This window comes from Pseudophryne corroboree, chromosome 4 (genome assembly GCF_028390025.1).
Source record: "Pseudophryne corroboree isolate aPseCor3 chromosome 4, aPseCor3.hap2, whole genome shotgun sequence".
Taxonomy (NCBI): domain Eukaryota; kingdom Metazoa; phylum Chordata; class Amphibia; order Anura; family Myobatrachidae; genus Pseudophryne; species Pseudophryne corroboree.
This window is the reverse complement of record NC_086447.1, coordinates 490922155-490941192: the sequence shown is the minus strand read 5'-3', so window position 1 is coordinate 490941192 and position 19038 is coordinate 490922155. Positions and strand designations below refer to the sequence as shown.

The 19038-nt window shown below is 47.4% G+C and overlaps 1 protein-coding gene across 3 annotated transcripts in view; it reads left to right on the top strand.

The window, feature by feature from the left end:
* The window catches only part of WASF1 (WASP family member 1), a 297726-nt gene that overhangs the window by 118791 nt on the left and 159897 nt on the right, over positions 1 to 19038 (top strand). For all 3 annotated transcript variants that reach the window (XM_063917125.1, XM_063917124.1, XM_063917126.1), the window contains exon 2: positions 14341 to 14501. In XM_063917125.1, the coding sequence (XP_063773195.1) occupies positions 14369 to 14501 (133 nt within the window). In that variant the 5' untranslated portion in view covers positions 14341 to 14368. The remainder of the gene's footprint in view (positions 1 to 14340; positions 14502 to 19038) is intronic.

Below are 19038 nucleotides of genomic sequence, written 5' to 3'. Positions count from 1 at the left end.
CCCTGTCAATTTTCTTCCAAAAAGAACTAGCTTCAGTCCCTGAAGTTCAGACGTTTGTAAAAGGGGTACTGCATATACAGCCTCCTTTTGTGCCTCCAGTGGCACCTTGGGATCTCAATGTAGTTTTTGGGTTCCAAAAGTCACATTGGTTTGAACCACTTAAATATGTGGAGTTAAAATATCTCACATGGAAAGTGGTCATGCTGTTGGCCCTGGCCTGGGCCAGGTGCGTGTCAGAATTGGCGGCTTTATTCTGTAAAAGCCCTCATCTGATTTTCCATTCGGACAGGGCGGAATTGAGGACTCGTCCTCAGTTTCTCCCTAAGGTGGTTTTCAGCGTTTCACCTGAATCAACCTATTGTGGTGCCTGCGGCTACTAGGGACTTGGAGGACTCCAAGTTGCTAGACGTTGTCAGGGCCCTGGAAATATAGGTTTCCAGGACGGCTGGAGTCAGAAAATCTGACTCGTTGTTTATTCTGTATGCACCCAACAAGCTGGGTGCTCCTGCTTCTAAGCAGACTATTGCTCGTTGGATTTGTAGTACAATTCAGCTTGCACATTCTGTGGCAGGCCTGCCACAGCCAAAATATGTAAAAGTCCATTCCACAAGGAAGGTGGGCTCATCTTGGGCGGCTGCCCGAGGGGTCTCGGCTTTACAACTTTGCCAAGCAGCTACTTGGTCAGGAGCAAATACGTTTGTAAAATTCTACAAATTTGATACCCTGGCTGAGGAGGACCTGTAGTTCTCTCATTTGGTGCTGCAGAGTCATCCGCACTCTCCCGCCCGTTTGGGAGCTTTGGTATAATCCCCATGGTCCTTACGGAGTCCCCAGCATCCACTAGGACGTTAGAGAAAATAAGAATTTACTTACCGATAATTCTATTTCTCGTAGTCCGTAGTGGATGCTGGGCGCCCATCCCAAGTGCGGATTGTCTGCAATACTGGTACATAGTTATTGTTACCAAAAAATCGGGTTATTGCTGTAGTGAGCCATCTTTTCTAGAGGCTCCTCTGTTATCATGCCGTTAACTGGGTTTAGATTGGTGTGGCTGGTATGAGTCTTACCCGGGATTCAAAATCCTTCCTTATTGTGTACGCTCGTCCGGGCACAGTATCCTAACTGAGGCTTGGAGGAGGGTCATGGGGGGAGGAGCCAGTGCACACCAGGTAGTTCTAAAGCTTTACTTTTGTGCCCAGTCTCCTGCGGAGCCGCTATTCCCCATGGTCCTTACGGAGTCCCCAGCATCCACTACGGACTACGAGAAATAGAATTATCGGTAAGTAAATTCTTATTTTCTCTTACGTCCTAGAGGATGCTGGGGACTTTAAAAGGACCATGGGGTATAGACTGGATCCGCAGGTGACATGGGCACACTATAAGACTTTGAATGGGTGTGAACTGGCTCCTCCCTCTATGCCCCTCCTCCAGACCTCAGATAGACTTTGTGCCCAGAGAGACTGGACCCTCACAGGGGAGCTCTCCTGAGTTTCTCTGTAAAAAATACTTTTTGTTAGGTTTTTTGTGTTCAGGGAGCACTGCTGGCAACAGGCTCCCTGCTGCGTGGGACTGAGGGGAGAGAAGCAGACCTACTTCTGTGAGTTCAAAGGCTTTGCTTCTTAGGTTACTGGACACCAGAGGGTCCGATCACTTGGTGCGCCTAGCTGCTCGTTCCCGAAGCCGCGCTGTCACCCCCATCACAGAGCCAGAAGATAGAAGCCGGGTGAGTATTAAGAAGACTTCAGTGACGGCAGAAGACTTCAGTACTGAGGTACCGCACAGTGGTCGCGCTGCGCGCCATGCTCCCACACACACACACGGCGGCACTTGCAGGGAGCAGGGGGGGGCCCCCTGGGCAGCATGATTACTGAAGTTTTTAGAATAAAATTGGCTAAAATATATATATTGGAAGTGCCTAGGCACTAGATATAGCCCCCGCCAGTATAAATAATTTGAATTTGAGCGGGACTACAGCGCGCCGGTGAGGGGGCATGGCTTAGCCCTCACAGCTTACCAGCGCCATTTTCTCTTCACAGGATGCAGAGACGCTGGCCCGAACCTTCACACTCCTGCACAAGTAACAGGGTGCAAAATGGGGGCACAGTAAATTGGTGCTATTATCACTTGATAAACACAGCACAAACAGGTCTGAGGCAGTGTGTATTTGGTCTCAGTACCGGGATAGGTGCTGGGGTGTGAGCTGGTAAACTCCTTCTGTGTGTCTCTAACAGGCTTTCTGTGGGTCTGTCCCCTATAGCCAGTGTGTTTGTGCGTGTCTGTACGTGTGTGTCGACATGTCTGAGGCTGAGTGCTCCTCCCCGGAGGAGGTTACAGTGGGGGCGGATAAGGCGTTGGGAGTGACTCTGTCGGCACCACGACTGCTGATTGGGTGGATATGTTGAGTACGTTGAATGCAAATGTGGCGTTATTGACTAAAAGGCTGGATAAATCTGATTCTCCGACCCAAACATGGAGAAAATCCATGGAGGACGCCTTGTCTCTGGTCCAGACACCCTCAGGGTCACAAAAGCGTTCATTTACCCAGATGGCGGATACTGATACCGACACGGACTCTGACTCCAGTGTCGACTATAGTGAGGCCAGTTTAAATCCGAAACTGGTTAAGAGTATTCAGTACATGATTGTGGCAATTAAAGACGTTTTACATATTACAGAAGTACCTACTATTCCTGATACAAGGGTTTGTTTGTATAAGGGTAAAAAACCTGAGGTGACGTTTCCCCCCTCTCATGAGCTGAACACTCTTTGTGAAAAAGCTTGGGAATCTCCTGACAAAAGGTGGCAGATTCCCAAGAGGATTCTAATGGCATATCCTTTCCCCTCTGAGGACAGGGAAAAGTGGGAGTCATCTCCCAATGTGAACAAGGCTCTATCAAGACTGTCCAAAAAGGTGGCGCTTCCATCTCCTGACACGGCTGCCCTAAAGGACCCTGCGGATCGTAAGCAGGAAACTACCTTAAAATCCATTTATGTCACTACGGGTGCGCTGCTCAGACCTGCCGTGGCGTCGGCATGGGTGAGTAGCGCTATTGGTAAGTGGGCAGATAACTTGGCATCTGACATGGATACCCTGGATAGGGATAGCATTCTTTTGACTCTGTTATATCAGGGATGCTGCAGCTTACCTAAAGGATGCGGCGAGGGATATTGGCCTTTTGGGATCAAGGGCCAATGCCATGGCAGTCTCGGCAAGGAGAGCACTGTGAATTCATCAATGGAATGCTGATGCCGACTCTTAGAAAGCTATGGAGGCTCCCCCGTATAAAGGTGGTGTCTTATTTGGTGACGGCCTCGCTGATCTGGTGTCTACGGCTACCGCGGGTAAGTCATCATTTCTTCCTTATGTCCCTGCACAACAGAAAAAGACGCCTCACTATCAGATGCAGTCCTTTCGGCCCAATAAATACAATAAAGGAAGAGGGTCGTCCTTCCTTGCCTCTAAAGGTAGAGGAAGGGGAAAAAGGTCGCCTGTTGTGCCAGGTTCCCAGGAGCAGAAGTCCTCCCCGGCTTCTGCCAAGTACACCGCATGACGCTGGGGCTCCTCTATGGGAGTCCGTACTGGTGGGGGCACGTCTCCGGCTCTTCAGTCAGGTCTGGTTTCACTCGGGCCTGGATCCTTGGGTGTTGGATATAGTGTCCCAAGGGTACAAACTGGAGTTTCAAGACGTGCCCCCCACTGATTTTTCAAATCGGCCTTGCCAGTTTCTCTGCCAGAAAGGGAAGTAGTGTGCGCTGCGATACAAAAGCTGTGTCAACAGCGTGTCATTGTCACGGTACCCCCGTCTCAACGGGGAGAAGGGTTTTATTCGAGCCTATTTGACGTACCAAAGCCGGATGGCTCGGTCAGACCGATCCTGAACCTAAAATCCCTCAATCTATGTTTGAAAAGTTTCAAGTTCAAGATGGAGTCTCTTCAAGCTGTTATCTCCAGTCTGGAAGGGGGGGATTTTATGGCGTCAGTCGACATAAAAGATGCCTACTTACATATCCCAATATATCCTCCACATCAAGCTTTCCTGAGGTTTGCTGTTCAGGATTGCCATTACCAATTTCAGACGTTGCCGTTTGGTCTTTCCACGGCTCCGAGAGTCTTCATCAAAGTAATGGCGGAAATGATGGTGCGCCTACGCAAGCAGGGTGTCACAATTTTCCCGTACTTGGATGATCTCCTGATAAAGGCGAGATCAAAGGAGCAGTTGCTAAAACACGTTGTGCTCTCCCTGACAGTTCTGCAACAACATGGTTGGATCCTAAATTTGCCAAAGTCACAGTTGATGCCGACGACACGGCTGTCCTTCTTGGGCATGATCCTGGACACGGAACTGCAGAGAGTGTTTCTCCCAGCGGAAAAAGCTCTGGAAATCCAGAACATGGTCAAGGAGATACTGAAACCGGCAAGTGTCGATTCATCAATGCACTCAAGTGTTGGGGAAGATGGTTGCTGCCTACGAAGCCATTCCATTTGGCAGGTTTCATGCCCGGGTGTTTCAGTGGGACCTGTTGGACAAGTGGTCCGGGTCTCACCTGCACATGCACGGGAAAATAAGCCTATCTTCCAGGACCAGAATATCTCTCTCCTGTGGTGGCTTCAAAGTTCTCACCTCCAAGAGGGACGCAGGTTCGGGACCCAGGATTGGGTCCTGGTGACCACGGATGCGAGCCTCCAGGGTTGGGGAGCAGTCACACAGGGAAAAAATTTCCAGGGAAAATGGTCAAGCCAGGAAGCTTGTCTACACATAAACGTTCTGGAATTAAGAGCCATCTACAACGGCCTTCTACAAGCGGAACACTTTCTTCGAGGTCTACCTGTCCTGATTCAGTCGGACAACGTAACAGCAGTGGCGTACATAAACCGCCAGGGCGGAACAAAGAGCAGAGCGTCGATGGCGGAGGCCACAAAAGTTCTCCGCTGGGTGGAAAAACATGTAATCGCTCTGTCAGCGGTCTTCCTTCCGGGCGTGGACAACTGCGAAGCAGATTTCCTCAGCAGACACGATCTCCATCCAGGAGAGTGGGGTCTTCATCAAGAGGTTTTTGCAGAAGTGACAAGTCGTTTGGGAATTCCTCAAATAGACATGATGGCGTCTCGCCTCAACAAGAAGCTTCAGAGATATTGTTCCAGGTCAAGGGACCCTCAAGCCAGTGCAGTGGACGCCCTGGTAACTCCGTGGGTGTTTCAGTCGGTATATGTGTTCCCTCCACTTCCAAAAGTGATAAGGATCATAAGAAGAACAAGGGTTCAGGCGATACTCATTGTTCCAGATTGGCCACGGAGGGCCTAGTATCCGGATCTTCAGGAATTGCTCATAGGAGATCCCTGGCCTCTTCCTCTGAGAGAGGATCTGTTACTGCAGGGGCCGTGCGTGTTCCAGGACTTACTGCGGTTGCGTTTGAAGGCGTGGAGGTTGAACGCCAAATCCTAGCTCGAAAGGGTATTCCCGGGGAAGTCATCCCCACTCTGCTTAAGGCTAGAAAGGAGGTTACGGCGAAACATTATCACCGTATTTGGAGAAAGTATGTGTCTTGGTGTGAATCCAAGAAGGCTCCTACAGAAGAGTTTCAGCTGGGTCGTTTCCTCCAGTTGATGCAGGCCTAAAATTAGGCTCCATTAAAGTGCAGATTTCGGCCTTATCTATTTTCTTTCAAAAAGAATTGGCCGCCCTTCCAGAGGTTCAGACTTTCGTGAAGGGAGTACTGCACATCCAGCCTCCGTTTGTGCCACCTGTGACACCATGGGACTTTGACGTGGTGTTGCATTTTCTTATGTCACATTGGTTTGAACCTTTGCGAAAGGTTGAGTTGAAATTTCTCACTTGGAAAGTTGTCATGCTTTTGGCCTTGGCGTCCGCCTGAATTAGCGGCATTGTCTCACAAGAGCCCCTATTTGATCTTCCATGTGGATACAGCGGAATTGAGAACTCGTCAACAGTTTCTGCCAAAGGTGGTTTTTTCGTTTAACATAAACCAACCTATTGTGGTGCCTGTGGCTACGGAAGCCTTGGCTGATTCAAAGTCTCTCGATGTAGTCAGGGCTTTGAAAATTTATGTCGCCAGAACGGCTCAGATTAGGAAATCAGAGGCTCTGTTTGTCCTATATGCTCCCAACAAAATTGGGGCTCCTGCTTCGAAGCAGACTATTGCCCACTGGATCTGTAATACGATTCGGCATGCTCATTCTACGGCTGGATTGCCATTACCGAAATCAGTGAAGGCCCATTCTACCAGGAAGGTGGGCTCATCTTGGGCGGCTGCCCGAGGAGTCTCAGCGCTTCAACTTTGCCGAGCAGCTACTTGGTCGGGTTCAAACACTTTTGCGAAGATCTACAAGTTTGACACCCTGGCTGATGAGGACCTCATGTTTGCTCAATCGGTGCTGCAGAGTCGTCCGCACTCTCCCGCCTGATCTGGAGCTTTGGTATAAACCCCATGGTCCTTTTGGAGTCCCCAGCATCCTCTAGGACGAAAGAGAAAATAGATTTTCTCTGACGTCCTAGTGGATGCTGGGAACTCCGTAAGGACCATGGGGAATAGCGGCTCCGCAGGAGACTGGGCACAACTAAGAAAGATTTAGGACTACCTGGTGTGCACTGGCTCCTCCCTCTATGCTCCTCCTCCAGACCTCAGTTAGAATTTTGTGCCCGGCCGAGCTGGATGCACACTAGGGGCTCTCCTGAGCTCCTAGAAAAGAAAGTATATTTTAGGTTTTTTATTTTCAGTGAGATCTGCTGGCAACAGACTCACTGCTACGTGGGCCTAAGGGGAGAGAAGCAAACCTACCTGCTTGCAGCTAGCTTGGGCTTCTAGGCTACTGGACACCATTAGCTCCAGAGGGATCGAACACAGGCCCAGCCTCGGTCGTCCGGTCCCGGAGCCGCGCCGCCGTCCCCCTTACAGAGCCAGAAGCAAGAAGACGTTCCTGGAAATCGGCGGCAGAAGACTTCGGTCTTCATCAAGGTAGCGCACAGCACTGCAGCTGTGCGCCATTGCTCCCCATGCAGACCACACACTCCGGTCACTGATGGGTGCAGGGCGCTGGGGGGGGGGGGGGGCGCCCTGGGCTGCAATAAGAGTACCTTGCTGGCAAATACCACATAATATAGTCATAAAGACTATATATGTGTAAAATACCCCTGCCAAATATACATTTAAAAAGCGGGAGAAGTCCACCGGAAAAGGGGCGGGGCTATCTCCCTCAGCACACTGGCGCCATTTTCCCTCACAGCTCCGCTGGAAGGACGCTCCCAAGGCTCTCCCCTGCAGTTTCCAGACTACATAGGTTAAAAAAGAGAGGGGGGGCACTAAATTTAGGCGCATATAGTGTGTGTGTATATATATATATAATATATATATATATATATAGCTGCTATAGGGAAATATCACTTGTGTAGTGTGTATCCCTGCATTATATAGCGCTCTGGTGTGTGCTGGCATACTCTCTCTCTGTCTCCCCAAAGGACTTTGTGGGGTCCTGTCCTCGTTCAGAGCATTCCCTGTGTGTGTGCGGTGTGTCGGTACGGCTGTGTCGACATGTTTGATGAGGAGGCTTATGTGGAGGCGGAGCAGGGGCCGATAAATGTGATGTCACCCCCTGCGGGGTCGACACCTGAATGGATGGACATGTGGAAGGAATTACGTGACAGTGTCAACTCCTTACATAAAAGGTTTGACGACATAGCAGATGTGGGACAGCCGGCTTCTCAGCTCGTGCCTGCCCAGGCGTCTCAAAAGCCATCAGGGGCTCTAAAACGCCCGCTACCTCAGATGGCAGACACAGATGTCGACACGGATACTGACTCCAGTGTCGACGATGATGAGACTAGTGTACATTCCAATAGAGCCACCCGTTACATGATTACGGCAATGAAGAATGTGTTGCACATTTCTGATATTACCCCAGGTACCACAAAAAAGGGTATTATGTTTGGGGAGAAAAAACTACCAGTGGTTTTTCCCCCTTCTGATGAATTAAATGAAGTATGTGAAGAAGCGTGGGCTTCTCCCGATAAGAAACTGGTAATTTCTAAAAAGTTACTAATGGCGTACCCTCTCCCGCCAGAGGATAGGTCACGTTGGGAGACATCCCCTAGGGTGGATAAAGCGCTCACACGCCTGTCAAAGAAGGTGGCACTACCGTCTCCGGACACGGCCGCCCTAAAGGAACCTGCTGATAGGTAGCAGGAGGCTATCCTGAAGTCTGTATATACATACTCAGGAATTATACTGAGACCGGCTATTGCTTCAGCATGGATGTGCAGTGCTGCAGCTGCGTGGTCAGATTCCCTGTCGGAAAACATTGATACCCTAGACAGGGACACTATATTGCTAACCGTAGAGCATATTAAAGACGCTGTCTTATACATGAGAGATGCACAGAGGGATATTTGCCGGCTGGCATCTAAAATAAACGCAATGTCCATTTCTGCCAGGAGAGGATTGTGGACTCGGCAGTGGACAGGAGATGCAGATTCTAAAAGGCACATGGAAGTTTTGCCTTACAAGGGTGAGGAGTTGTTTGGGGATGGTCTCTCGGACCTCGTTTCCACAGCAACAGCTGGGATGTCAGCATTTTTACCCCATGTTCCCTCACAGCCAAAGAAAGCACCGTATTATCAGGTATAGTCCTTTCGGCCCCAGAAAGGCAAGCTGGTTAGAGGCGCGTCCTTTCTGCCCAGAGGCAGAGGTAGAGGGAAAAAGCTGCAACATACAGCCAGTTCCCAGGAACAAAAGTCCTCCCCCGCTTCCTCTAAGTCCACCGCATGACGCTGGGGCTCCACAGGCGGAGCCAGGTACGGTGGGGGCCCGTCTCAAGAACTTCAGCAACCAGTGGGCTCGTTCACGGGTGGATCCCTGGATTCTACAGGTAGTATCTCAGGGGTACAAGCTGGAATTCGAGACGTCTCCCCCTCGCCGTTTCCTCAAATCTGTCTTGCCGACAGCTCCCCCGGACAGGGAGGCAGTGCTGGAGGCGATTCACAAGCTGTATTCTCAGCAGGTGATAATCAAGGTACCCCTCCTTCAACAAGGACGGGGTTACTATTCCACAATGTTTGTGGTACCGAAACCGGACGGTTCGGTGAGACCCATTTTAAATTTAAAATCTTTGAACACTTATATAAGAAGGTTCAAGTTCAAGATGGAATCGCTCAGGGCGGTGATTGCAAGCCTGGACGAGGGGGATTACATGGTGTCACTGGACATCAAGGATGCTTACCTGCATGTTCCCATTTACCCTCCTCACCAGGAGTACCTCAGATTTGTGGTACAGGACTGTCATTACCAATTCCAGACGTTGCCGTTTGGTCTGTCCACGGCACCGGGGGTATTTACCAAGGTAATGGCCGAAATGATGATACTCCTTCGGAAAAAGGGAGTTTTAATTATCCCGTACTTGGACGATCTCCTTATAAAGGCGAGGTCCAGGGAACAGTTGTTGATCGGAGTAGCACTAGCTCGGGAAGTGCTACAACAGCACGGCTGGATCCTGAATATTCCAAAGTCGCAGCTGGTTCCTACAACGCGTCTACTGTTCCTGGGGATGGTTCTGGACACAGAACAGAAAAAAGTGTTTCTCCCGGAGGAGAAGGCCAAGGAGTTATCGTCTCTAGTCAGAGACCTCCTAAAACCAAAACAGGTGTCGGTGCACCACTGCACGCGAGTCCTGGGAAAGATGGTGGCTTCTTACGAAGCAATTCCATTTGGAAGGTTCCATGCAAGGATCTTTCAGTGGGATCTGTTGGACAAGTGGTCCGGGTCGCATCTTCAGATGCATCGGCTGATAACCCTGTCTCCAAGGGCCAGGGTGTCGCTACTGTGGTGGCTGCAGAGTGCTCATCTTCTAGAGGGCCGCAGATTCGGCATACAGGACTGGATCCTGGTGACCACGGATGCCAGCCTTCGAGGTTGGGGTGCAGTCACACAGGGAAGAAACTTCCAAGGACTATGGACAAGTCAGGAGACTTCCCTACACATATATATTCTGGAACTAAGGGCCATTTACAATGCCCTAAGTCAGGCAGACCCCTGCTTCAACACCAGCCGGTGCTGATACAGTCAGACAACATCACGGCGGTCGCCCATGTAAATCGTCAGGGCAGCACAAGAAGCAGGATGGCGATGGCAGAAGCCACAAGGATTCTCCGATGGGCGGAAAATCATGTGTTAGCACTGTCAGCAGTGTTCATTCTGGGAGTGGACAACTGGGAAGCAGACTTCCTCAGCAGGCACGACCTCCACCCGGGAGAGTGGGGACTTCATCCAGAAGTCTTCCAAATGATTGTACACCGTTGGGAAAGGCCACAGGTGGACATGATGGCGTCCCGCCTCAACAAAAAGCTAAAAAGATATTGCGCCAGGTCAAGGGACCCTCAGGCGATAGCTGTGGACGCTCTAGTGACACCGTTATGTGTTCCCTCCTCTGCCTCTCATACCCAAGGTACTGAGAATAATAAGAAGGAGAGGAGTAAGAACTATACTTGTGGTTCCGGATTGGCCAAGAAGAGCTTGGTACCCAGAACTTCAATAAATTATCTCAGAGGACCCATGGCCTCTGCCGCTCAGACAGGACCTGCTGCAGCAGGGACCCTGTCTGTTCCAAGACTTACCGCGACTGCGTTTGACGGCATGGCGGTTGAACGCCGGATCCTGATGGAAAAGGGCATTCCGGAGGAAGTCATCCCTACGCTGATTAAAGCTAGGAAGGAGGTGACCGCAAACCATTATCACCGCATATGGCGAAAATATGTTGCGTGGTGTGAGGCCAGAAGGGCCCCAACGGAGGAATTTCAGCTGGGTCGATTTCTGCACTTCCTACAGTCAGGGGTGACTATGTGCCTCAGATTAGGTTCCATTAAGGTCCAGATTTCGGCTCTGTCGATTTTCTTCCAAAAAGAACTGGCTTCACTGCCTGAAGTTCAGACGTTTGTTAAAGGAGTGCTGCATGTTCAGCCCCCTTTTGTGCCTCCAGTGGCACCTAGGGATCTCAACGTGGTGTTGGATTTCCTTAAGTCACATTGGTTTGAGCCACTTAAAACCGTGGAACTAAAATATCTCACGTGGAAAGTGGTCATGCTGTTGGCCTTGGCTTCGGCCAGGCGTGTGTCAGAATTGGCGGCTTTGTCATGTAAAAGCCCTTATCTGATTTTCCATATGTATAGGGCAGAATTGAGGACTCGTCTCCAATTTCTTCCTAAGGTGGTATCTGCTTTTCATTTGAACCAACCTATTGTGGTACCTGCGGCTACTAAGGACTTGGAGGATTCCAAGTTGCTGGACGTAGTCAGGTCCCTGAACATTTATGTTTCCAGGACGGCTGGAGTCAGGAAAACTGACTCGCTATTTATCCTGTATGCGCCCAACAAGCTGGGTGCTCCTGCTTCAAAGCAGTCTGTTGCTCGCTGGATCTGTAGTACGATTCAACTTGCACATTCTGCGGCTGGACTGCCGCATCCTAAATCTGTAAAAGCCCATTCCACGAGGAAAGTGGGCTCTTCTTGGGCGGCTGCCCGAGGGGTCTCGGCTTTACAACTTTGCCGAGCTGCTACTTGGTCGGGTTCAAACACGTTTGCTAAGTTCTACAAGTTTGATACCCTGGCTGAGGAGGACCTTGCTTTTGCTCATTAGGTGCTGCAGAGTCATCCGCACTCTCCCGCCCGTTTGGGAGCTTTGGTATAATCCCCATGGTCCTTACGGAGTTCCCAGCATCCACTAGGACGTCAGAGAAAATAAGATTTTACTCACCGGTAATTCTATTTCTCGTAGTCCGTAGTGGATGCTGGGCGCCCATCCCAAGTGCGGATTGTCTGCAATATTGTATATAGTAATTGCCTAACTAAAGGGTTATTGTTTAGAGCCATCTGTTGAGAGGCTCAGTTATTTTTCATACTGTTAACTGGGTATAGTATCACGAGTTATACGGTGTGATTGGTGTGGCTGGTATGAGTCTTACCCGGGATTCCAAAATCCTTTCCTTATTGTGTCAGCTCTTCCGGGCACAGTATCCTAACTGAGGTCTGGAGGCGGGGCATAGAGGGAGGAGCCAGTGCACACCAGGTAGTCCTAAATCTTTCTTAGTTGTGCCCAGTCTCCTGCGGAGCCGCTATTCCCCATGGTCCTTACGGAGTTCCCAGCATCCACTACGGACTACGAGAAATAGAATTACCGGTGAGTAAATTTTTATTTTAATACCTACCGGTAAATCTTTTTCTCCTAGTCCCTAGAGGATGCTGGGCGCCCGTCCCTGTGCGGACTGTTTTTGCAGTAGTGTTGATAGTTATTGCGTCTGTTACACAGTGGTTGTGTATCGGTTATGCTGTTAACTGGTATTGCTTAAAAGCCATGTTGTACGGTGTGTTGTGGTGTGAGCTGGTATGTATCTCACCCTTGGTTAACAAAAAAATCCTTTTCCTTGAAATGTCCGTCTCCTTGGGCACAGTTCCTATAACTGAGGTCTGGAGGAGGGGCATAGAGGGAGGAGCCAGTTCACATCCATTTAAAGTCTTATAGTGTGCCCATTTCTCATGCGGATCCCGTCTATACCCCATGGTCCTTTTGGAGTTCCCAGCATCCTCTACGGACTAGGAGAAAAGGATTTACCGGTAGGTATTAAAATCCTATTATTTACAATGTGATCGTACTATGTGTGCATCATGTACTTGTATCCATGTTCTTCAGTTTGATTCTATTCTCTGCTTTATGAGGCCTGTGTAGCAATAATTGTGGTAGTGTCGTAATTCTTACCTGTAATAGTAGCGTTGAATATTATGTTAATTTTTTTTTGTTATTTATTTACAAGTGTGGGGGATATCCTAATATCCACTATCCGTTTTCGCCTGGTGAAAAGGGCAGGGTATCGCTATTAATATCCAATGGTCATTATCGCGGTATCCTATTACAGCCCATTTTCTTTGGGCAAAAACAGACTCGCAATTGTGTGATAACACATGAGATCGGGGATAAATCCCCGATCCCATGTGTTATCGAGACTCCGGTAGCCGCTTATCGTGAATTATGCTTCGGCGTGCCTGAGGCACCCGAAGCATAAGTGCCGGCATTAGAGGGAGGAGCACGCCGCACTGGGGCTAATGGGATAGCCCCTGATCGAGGGTAATTGGATACCCCTCTATGTATTACATTTCTGCAGGATAACGGTTGTAAGAACCGTTGTCCTTGTATAAGACATCCTGTTAAAAAACAAGGAGTCTTTCAGATCTTTGAAAGACCCCTCCACAGTTAGGTCGAGATGTAATAAAGTCTGAGTTCACCGGATGTGCGGGATGCTGGCAAAGTTAGACTTTTTTTTCTGAATGGTCAATCATTTACAAGGCATGGTTTTGGGAGAATGCCTCCGAAGATGTCTCAATTGTTGTTATAAAGCAACTATCACCATCTGAGGATGATGACACCCTTCAGAACCAAGCTCTGGAAAATTCCCAGATGTGTCTTCATCAGCAGCAAAGATCTCCTTCCTGCTTTGTTCTTTTTTTTTTTTTTTTTTTAAACCTGTACTTCTATATTGTTAGAGATATTTGTCTTTCTTTGATTTAGAAGTATTGTTTCAACTTATTACTTACCGAAATTAATGCATGTCCTTTTTGAAGATAAGGGTGTCAGTCGTATGGCCCATGAAATTGCTTATGAATATACACTTGTTTCTAGTATGATAGGTAAAAAGTGCAGCCTGTAACATTCATTTAAAGTGTCACTAAAGTAGTTTATAAAACCCACATAATCTGAATACCACAGGTTTAATTTATAATGGGTGCTGTGTATGTGGTGCGCACGGGACCCCAGTGTCCAGGGGGGCCCACACCGCATACCCACAATTTTTTTTTCAATACTTAACCCTGTGGAGTCCCGCGTTGGCTGCAGCATTGCTGCAGAAATCACCAGGAAAATGATGCGGCGACCATTTTTGTACGGCATTTTGTGCATGCGCATTAAGAAAATCACTTTTAAATGTGCACCGCGCCATTTTTCCCGTAGACCTGTGCACTAGGGCCCCCTAGTGCCCAGAGTAAACAGCCCTGCCAGCTACAGAGGAGTGGGCCCAGTCAGTCTGCACAGTGGCCTCCTCTTCTCGTCCCTGCTGAATACCACGCAATAAGTTTTCCTTTGATCACCTCTAAGTCTATATGAACCTATAGTTAAATCCTCTTGTATTCACAGAAAGCCCTGTTTTTTTATTTTTTATTTTTTTATTTATTTAGTATGTCTTTTATACAGGTAACCCACGTTTCAGAAAATTGCTACCTCTTTCTCTTGTTCTTTTTGTTATTTCTTTTCCACTTAAGTGAGAGAATCTATAAATCTCCTTTCTTACAGGTGAGAAGGCATTATACTTTGACCAAGGATGCCACTTGTGAAAAGGAACATCGATCCCAGGCACTTGTGCCACACTGCCCTGCCAAGGGGGATCAAGAATGAATTGGAATGCGTGACAAATATTTCTTTAGCAAATATTATTAGACAGCTTAGTAGTCTGAGTAAGTATATTTCCATTTCTTTTAACCATTCCTGCTGTATTCTATAGATGTAGTCCATTCCTGAACTGTGTGTCTCAGCATTTTGTTTCTAACTCTGTGTTTTTTCACTTTTATCCGCACATTAGCAGGTATAAAAATATACATACATTCATACTACACAGTTGCACACACACACACACACACACACACACACACACACACACACACACACACACACACACACACACACACACACACTCTCTCTGTAAGGGTTGTGTCTATACATAGCAATTTTTTTGTTGTTGGGAGAAATGTACTTCTGCGGACTGTTTATGAACTATGGAAGCCCCAAAAAAATGTTCACAGAATTTTAGTTTGTCTGTATATTCTATCAACATGCAAAAACGACCAGATGATTTTGAATAGATTAGTAAAAAAAACTGAGGTATGTATGATCTCATTGAAGGAAAAACCAGACGCTTTACACTCTGCCACTGAAAGTTGGTGGTCATGCTTCTGCAGGACTTGACTCTGCCAAGTTATGCAACAGAACACGATTTAAAGTGACTGCTCTGTTGTCATAATATTTTGGCCACTTGATGGGAGTGTTAGTGTATGTGTGTGTGTGTGTGTGTATGTGTATATATATATATATATATATATATGTGTGTGTGTGTATATATATATATATATATATATATATATATATATATATATATATATATATATATATATATATATATATATATATATATATATATATATAGAAATAGAGGAAAAATGGCGCCACAAAGATCCATCAGTGGGATATAGAGGAATGTGGGCAACTTTTTGTTGTTTCCTTATTCTTCCTCATTAAATATTCGGAGATAACATCAACAAGAAATATGGTAACCCATATTTCTTGTTGATGTTATCTCTGAATATCCCACTGATGGATCTTTGTAGGAGAAATTACATCTTAAAGTCTATGTAATAATGATGGACACATATCATGCTTCTGTATAATTGTTTTAATCAATTTTTATGAAAAAAACAGTCCGTTATACGTTTTTAAAAAAACCTGTTTAAACATTGATTGTGAAACCAGTAAGGAACAGTCTATTTATAAGGGTACTTTTAATCCCTGGGCGCCATTTTTCCTCTATTTCTATATCCTATATTCTACGTTCAGTTCCTCCTAACAAGGAACTCAGAGGAACCAGGCAGCCCATCTTAGAGATAACTTAATTCAATCGAACTGCTTATTCTGAAACCAAATGGCGCAGGAAGAGAGTTTTTGTTTGATATATATATATATGTATATATATATATATATATATGTATATATGTATATATATATGTATGTATGTATGTCTTCGTTTGCGGATTGAGTACTCAGATCCACGCATACAGAGCCAATGGTAGAAGAAACTGCTGCCATTGGACATGAGCAGCAGCTCTGTTCCATCTCTTTTATACTTCATGTTGTTGCCCTAGATCTAGTAAAACTGTATATCTTTCTCTTACGTCTTAGGGGATATTGGGAATCCATTTAGTACCATGGGGTATAGAAGGGTCCACTAGGAGCCATGGGCACTTTAAGAAATTGATAGAGTGTGCTGGCTCCTTCCTCTATGCCCCTCCTACCAGACTCAGTTTAGAAAATATGCCCGTAGGAGCCGGTCACGTCTCAGGAAGCTCCTGAAGAGTTTTCTGCATTTATTTTCTGAATTTGTTATTTTCAGGCAGGGCTGGATGGCACCAGCTTGCCTGCTTCGTGGGACTTAGGGCAGGGAACGGCCCAACCTCTCCCAGGGTTAATAGTCCAGTTCCCCGCTGACAGGACACTGGCTCCTGGGTGAACGGTTTGCAAGCCCCACCACGGTGAGTGTACATTCCTGCAGAACGCCACAACCCCTAACAGAGCCAGAAGAATGAAGAGAGGTGAGTACTAAGCCGGCGTCCAGGTTAGTGGGTCGCTGGCAATTATGGCGGCATGAGGGTATGGAGACGCACAGCTTCTAAACGGGGCGGTCTCCGTCTCCCGTTGTGTACGGACACAGACTCTAAACAGCGGACACAGTACAGAGACTGGCAACAAAGCCATAAAAGGAGTCTGTCTCCATTTTATGCACACAGGCACATACAGCCAGTATAAAAAAGAGCGGGAAGACTGCACGCCATTGAAGGGGCGGGGCTTCACTATGAGCGGATCCAGCAGCTCACCAGCGCCATTTTCCCTCTGCAGCTGACACAGATGCTGACTGACAGGGACACGCAGCTCCTCCGGAGAGACTCCAGATTACCTCAGCGGTACCAGGGGGTCATAGCAGGTGGGGAGCGATTATTAGTGTACTACAGTGTTTTTCAACCACTGTGCCGTGGCACCAACACTAGTGTGTCCTGAGCAGTCTCCAGGTGTGCCGCCATAGAAGCACAGCCAGGCCCGTAAGTGTTTTGCCGCTACTGAGGCCCTGGAACGATAAATACTGGTGGGTTTAGTGTTGCAGAGCCAGTTCTAATTTTGGGCCTGGGCAATGTTGGGCTCTTCTGGCTATGTCAGATGTGGCTCAGGTGTTACTAATGGGAAAGCTGCGACCTGACATCCTAGGACACGCACCTGCACCATGCATCACCATTATATTTGAATGTGCCTTTGCAATATTTAAATCTTGTTCAGTGTGCCGCGAGTTGTAAAAGGTTGAAAATCTCTGGTGTACGAAGTCCCTAATCTAGGTACTTAGTCTGCGGCCCGGCTAAGCTTGGCATTAGCGTTAAGGGCGCCGTGTACTGGTTCCATACTCCCTCTGTGTCTCCCTGGAAGGGCTGTTTGTTGGTTAATTGTGCATTTAACCTTTTCGTGTGTGTGTGTGTGTGTGTGTGTGTGCGCGGTCACACTTACAGGCAAAGAGTATGTTTCATGTAAGGCACAGTGTTCCTCTTCCCCAGGGGGTTCACTAGTGTGTACTCAATGTAGTGTCCCTACCCAGGATAGTGGGGCAGAACCAGCATGGCTGGACTCCATTAGGGGAATAATTTCCACAATCTTTACTAAGTTATCTCGGAATGAGAAAGACGCAATAATTAATACAATCTATGATTGAGTTTATGAAAAGAGACTCCGTACTCAAACCAATGTCTCAGTCCCCTGCCATTTGTCCGCAAAAACGCAGTTTGGCCCATATCCTGCAGTCTGACTCGGATGATATGGGGTCAGAAATGGAGGAGGTTGTAAATGATGATTTACTTACAGGACTAAAAGCAATACTTTAAAATACACTCAATGCACTTTAAAATCGAGCCGCTGCGGCCGCTGTATTCAATCCTTAACCTACGTACTTTTTACTCAGTTAGCGTACAAAGCCCCGAACCGTGTACGCACTTTGTGTACACACGCCGCGACGGCCGTACAAAGTACACGCAGTGCATACACACACACCGACACCACTGAGAGCACAATGCAGCTTCACGTGTGGCTGAAATACACTTATAACCTTAGCAGGGAAAGAGACGAGACACCAATTGTAATTAAGAAGTTGGGATCCGACCCGCCAACATATAATTGATAAAATGTGGTTACAACAAATATAAAATTACATTAAGAGAAAAGAGGCTACAATACAATGGTACATACGTTTGGTTTCGCCAGCGCCACTCGGTCCGGTGCTCAGATCAATCAAGCAAGATGACCTTCAGAGAGAGAGAGTCACCGGCTAGGCAGCTTTGGCTTTTATACAGTTGGTAAAAACACAATACAATGGAAGCTGTAACCTCTTCATCTATAGGTCAAAGGGCTGGTCATTTACAGTACAGGAGGGGTCATAGGTTGGTTTGAATAGGTGGGTGATGTCTGTTCCAGGTGTGCTTGCAGTTGGTCTCCGCTGGGTTCCCGCCGAATATCAAAGTACAGTAAACACAATATAATAGTAATATTCTGTTCCTGCGCATAATTATGCGCAGGAGCGTGCTATATTCTGCAAACTGCTACCGGAATGTTGCCCTTAAAATACCCTACAGCTGGATACCAAACACCACCTCATAACCTAATGCTGTCCCCTCATATCCTGTAAAGGTGAATCCCTTTGTTATTGTACCATTTAAACAAGTATAAATTGCTGGTGTGGTGCATGTGGGCTGTGTGTTCATTGTGCACTATGTGGATTAAATATGTGATATGTCTTTGTGGCTTTTCCATGTGAGTACAAATGCTACCGTAATTACTCATACCACGCGCTAATACACAGGACCGCGTGAGCGGTCATACGCAACTTGCAAATATGTGCACGCACGGCAGAACAAGTACGCGCACGGAGGCCATCTGTGTGGAGTTTGTACGTGATGTGTGTACTGTAACATTTTCCGACTTCGACAAGGTTGAGGTGGACTCAGAGGTGGGGGAGGGTCTTATAGAGGCTATCAGAGAAGTTCTGATTATCCTTGGTAAGGTGACAGAGGAGAGTGAGGAATCTTATTTTAATATAAAAAAGAAATCCTTAGCCACTTTTCCTGTGTAAAAGCAACTAAATACATTGTTTGAAGAACGGTGGGTTAATCCTGATAGGAAATTTCAAATCCC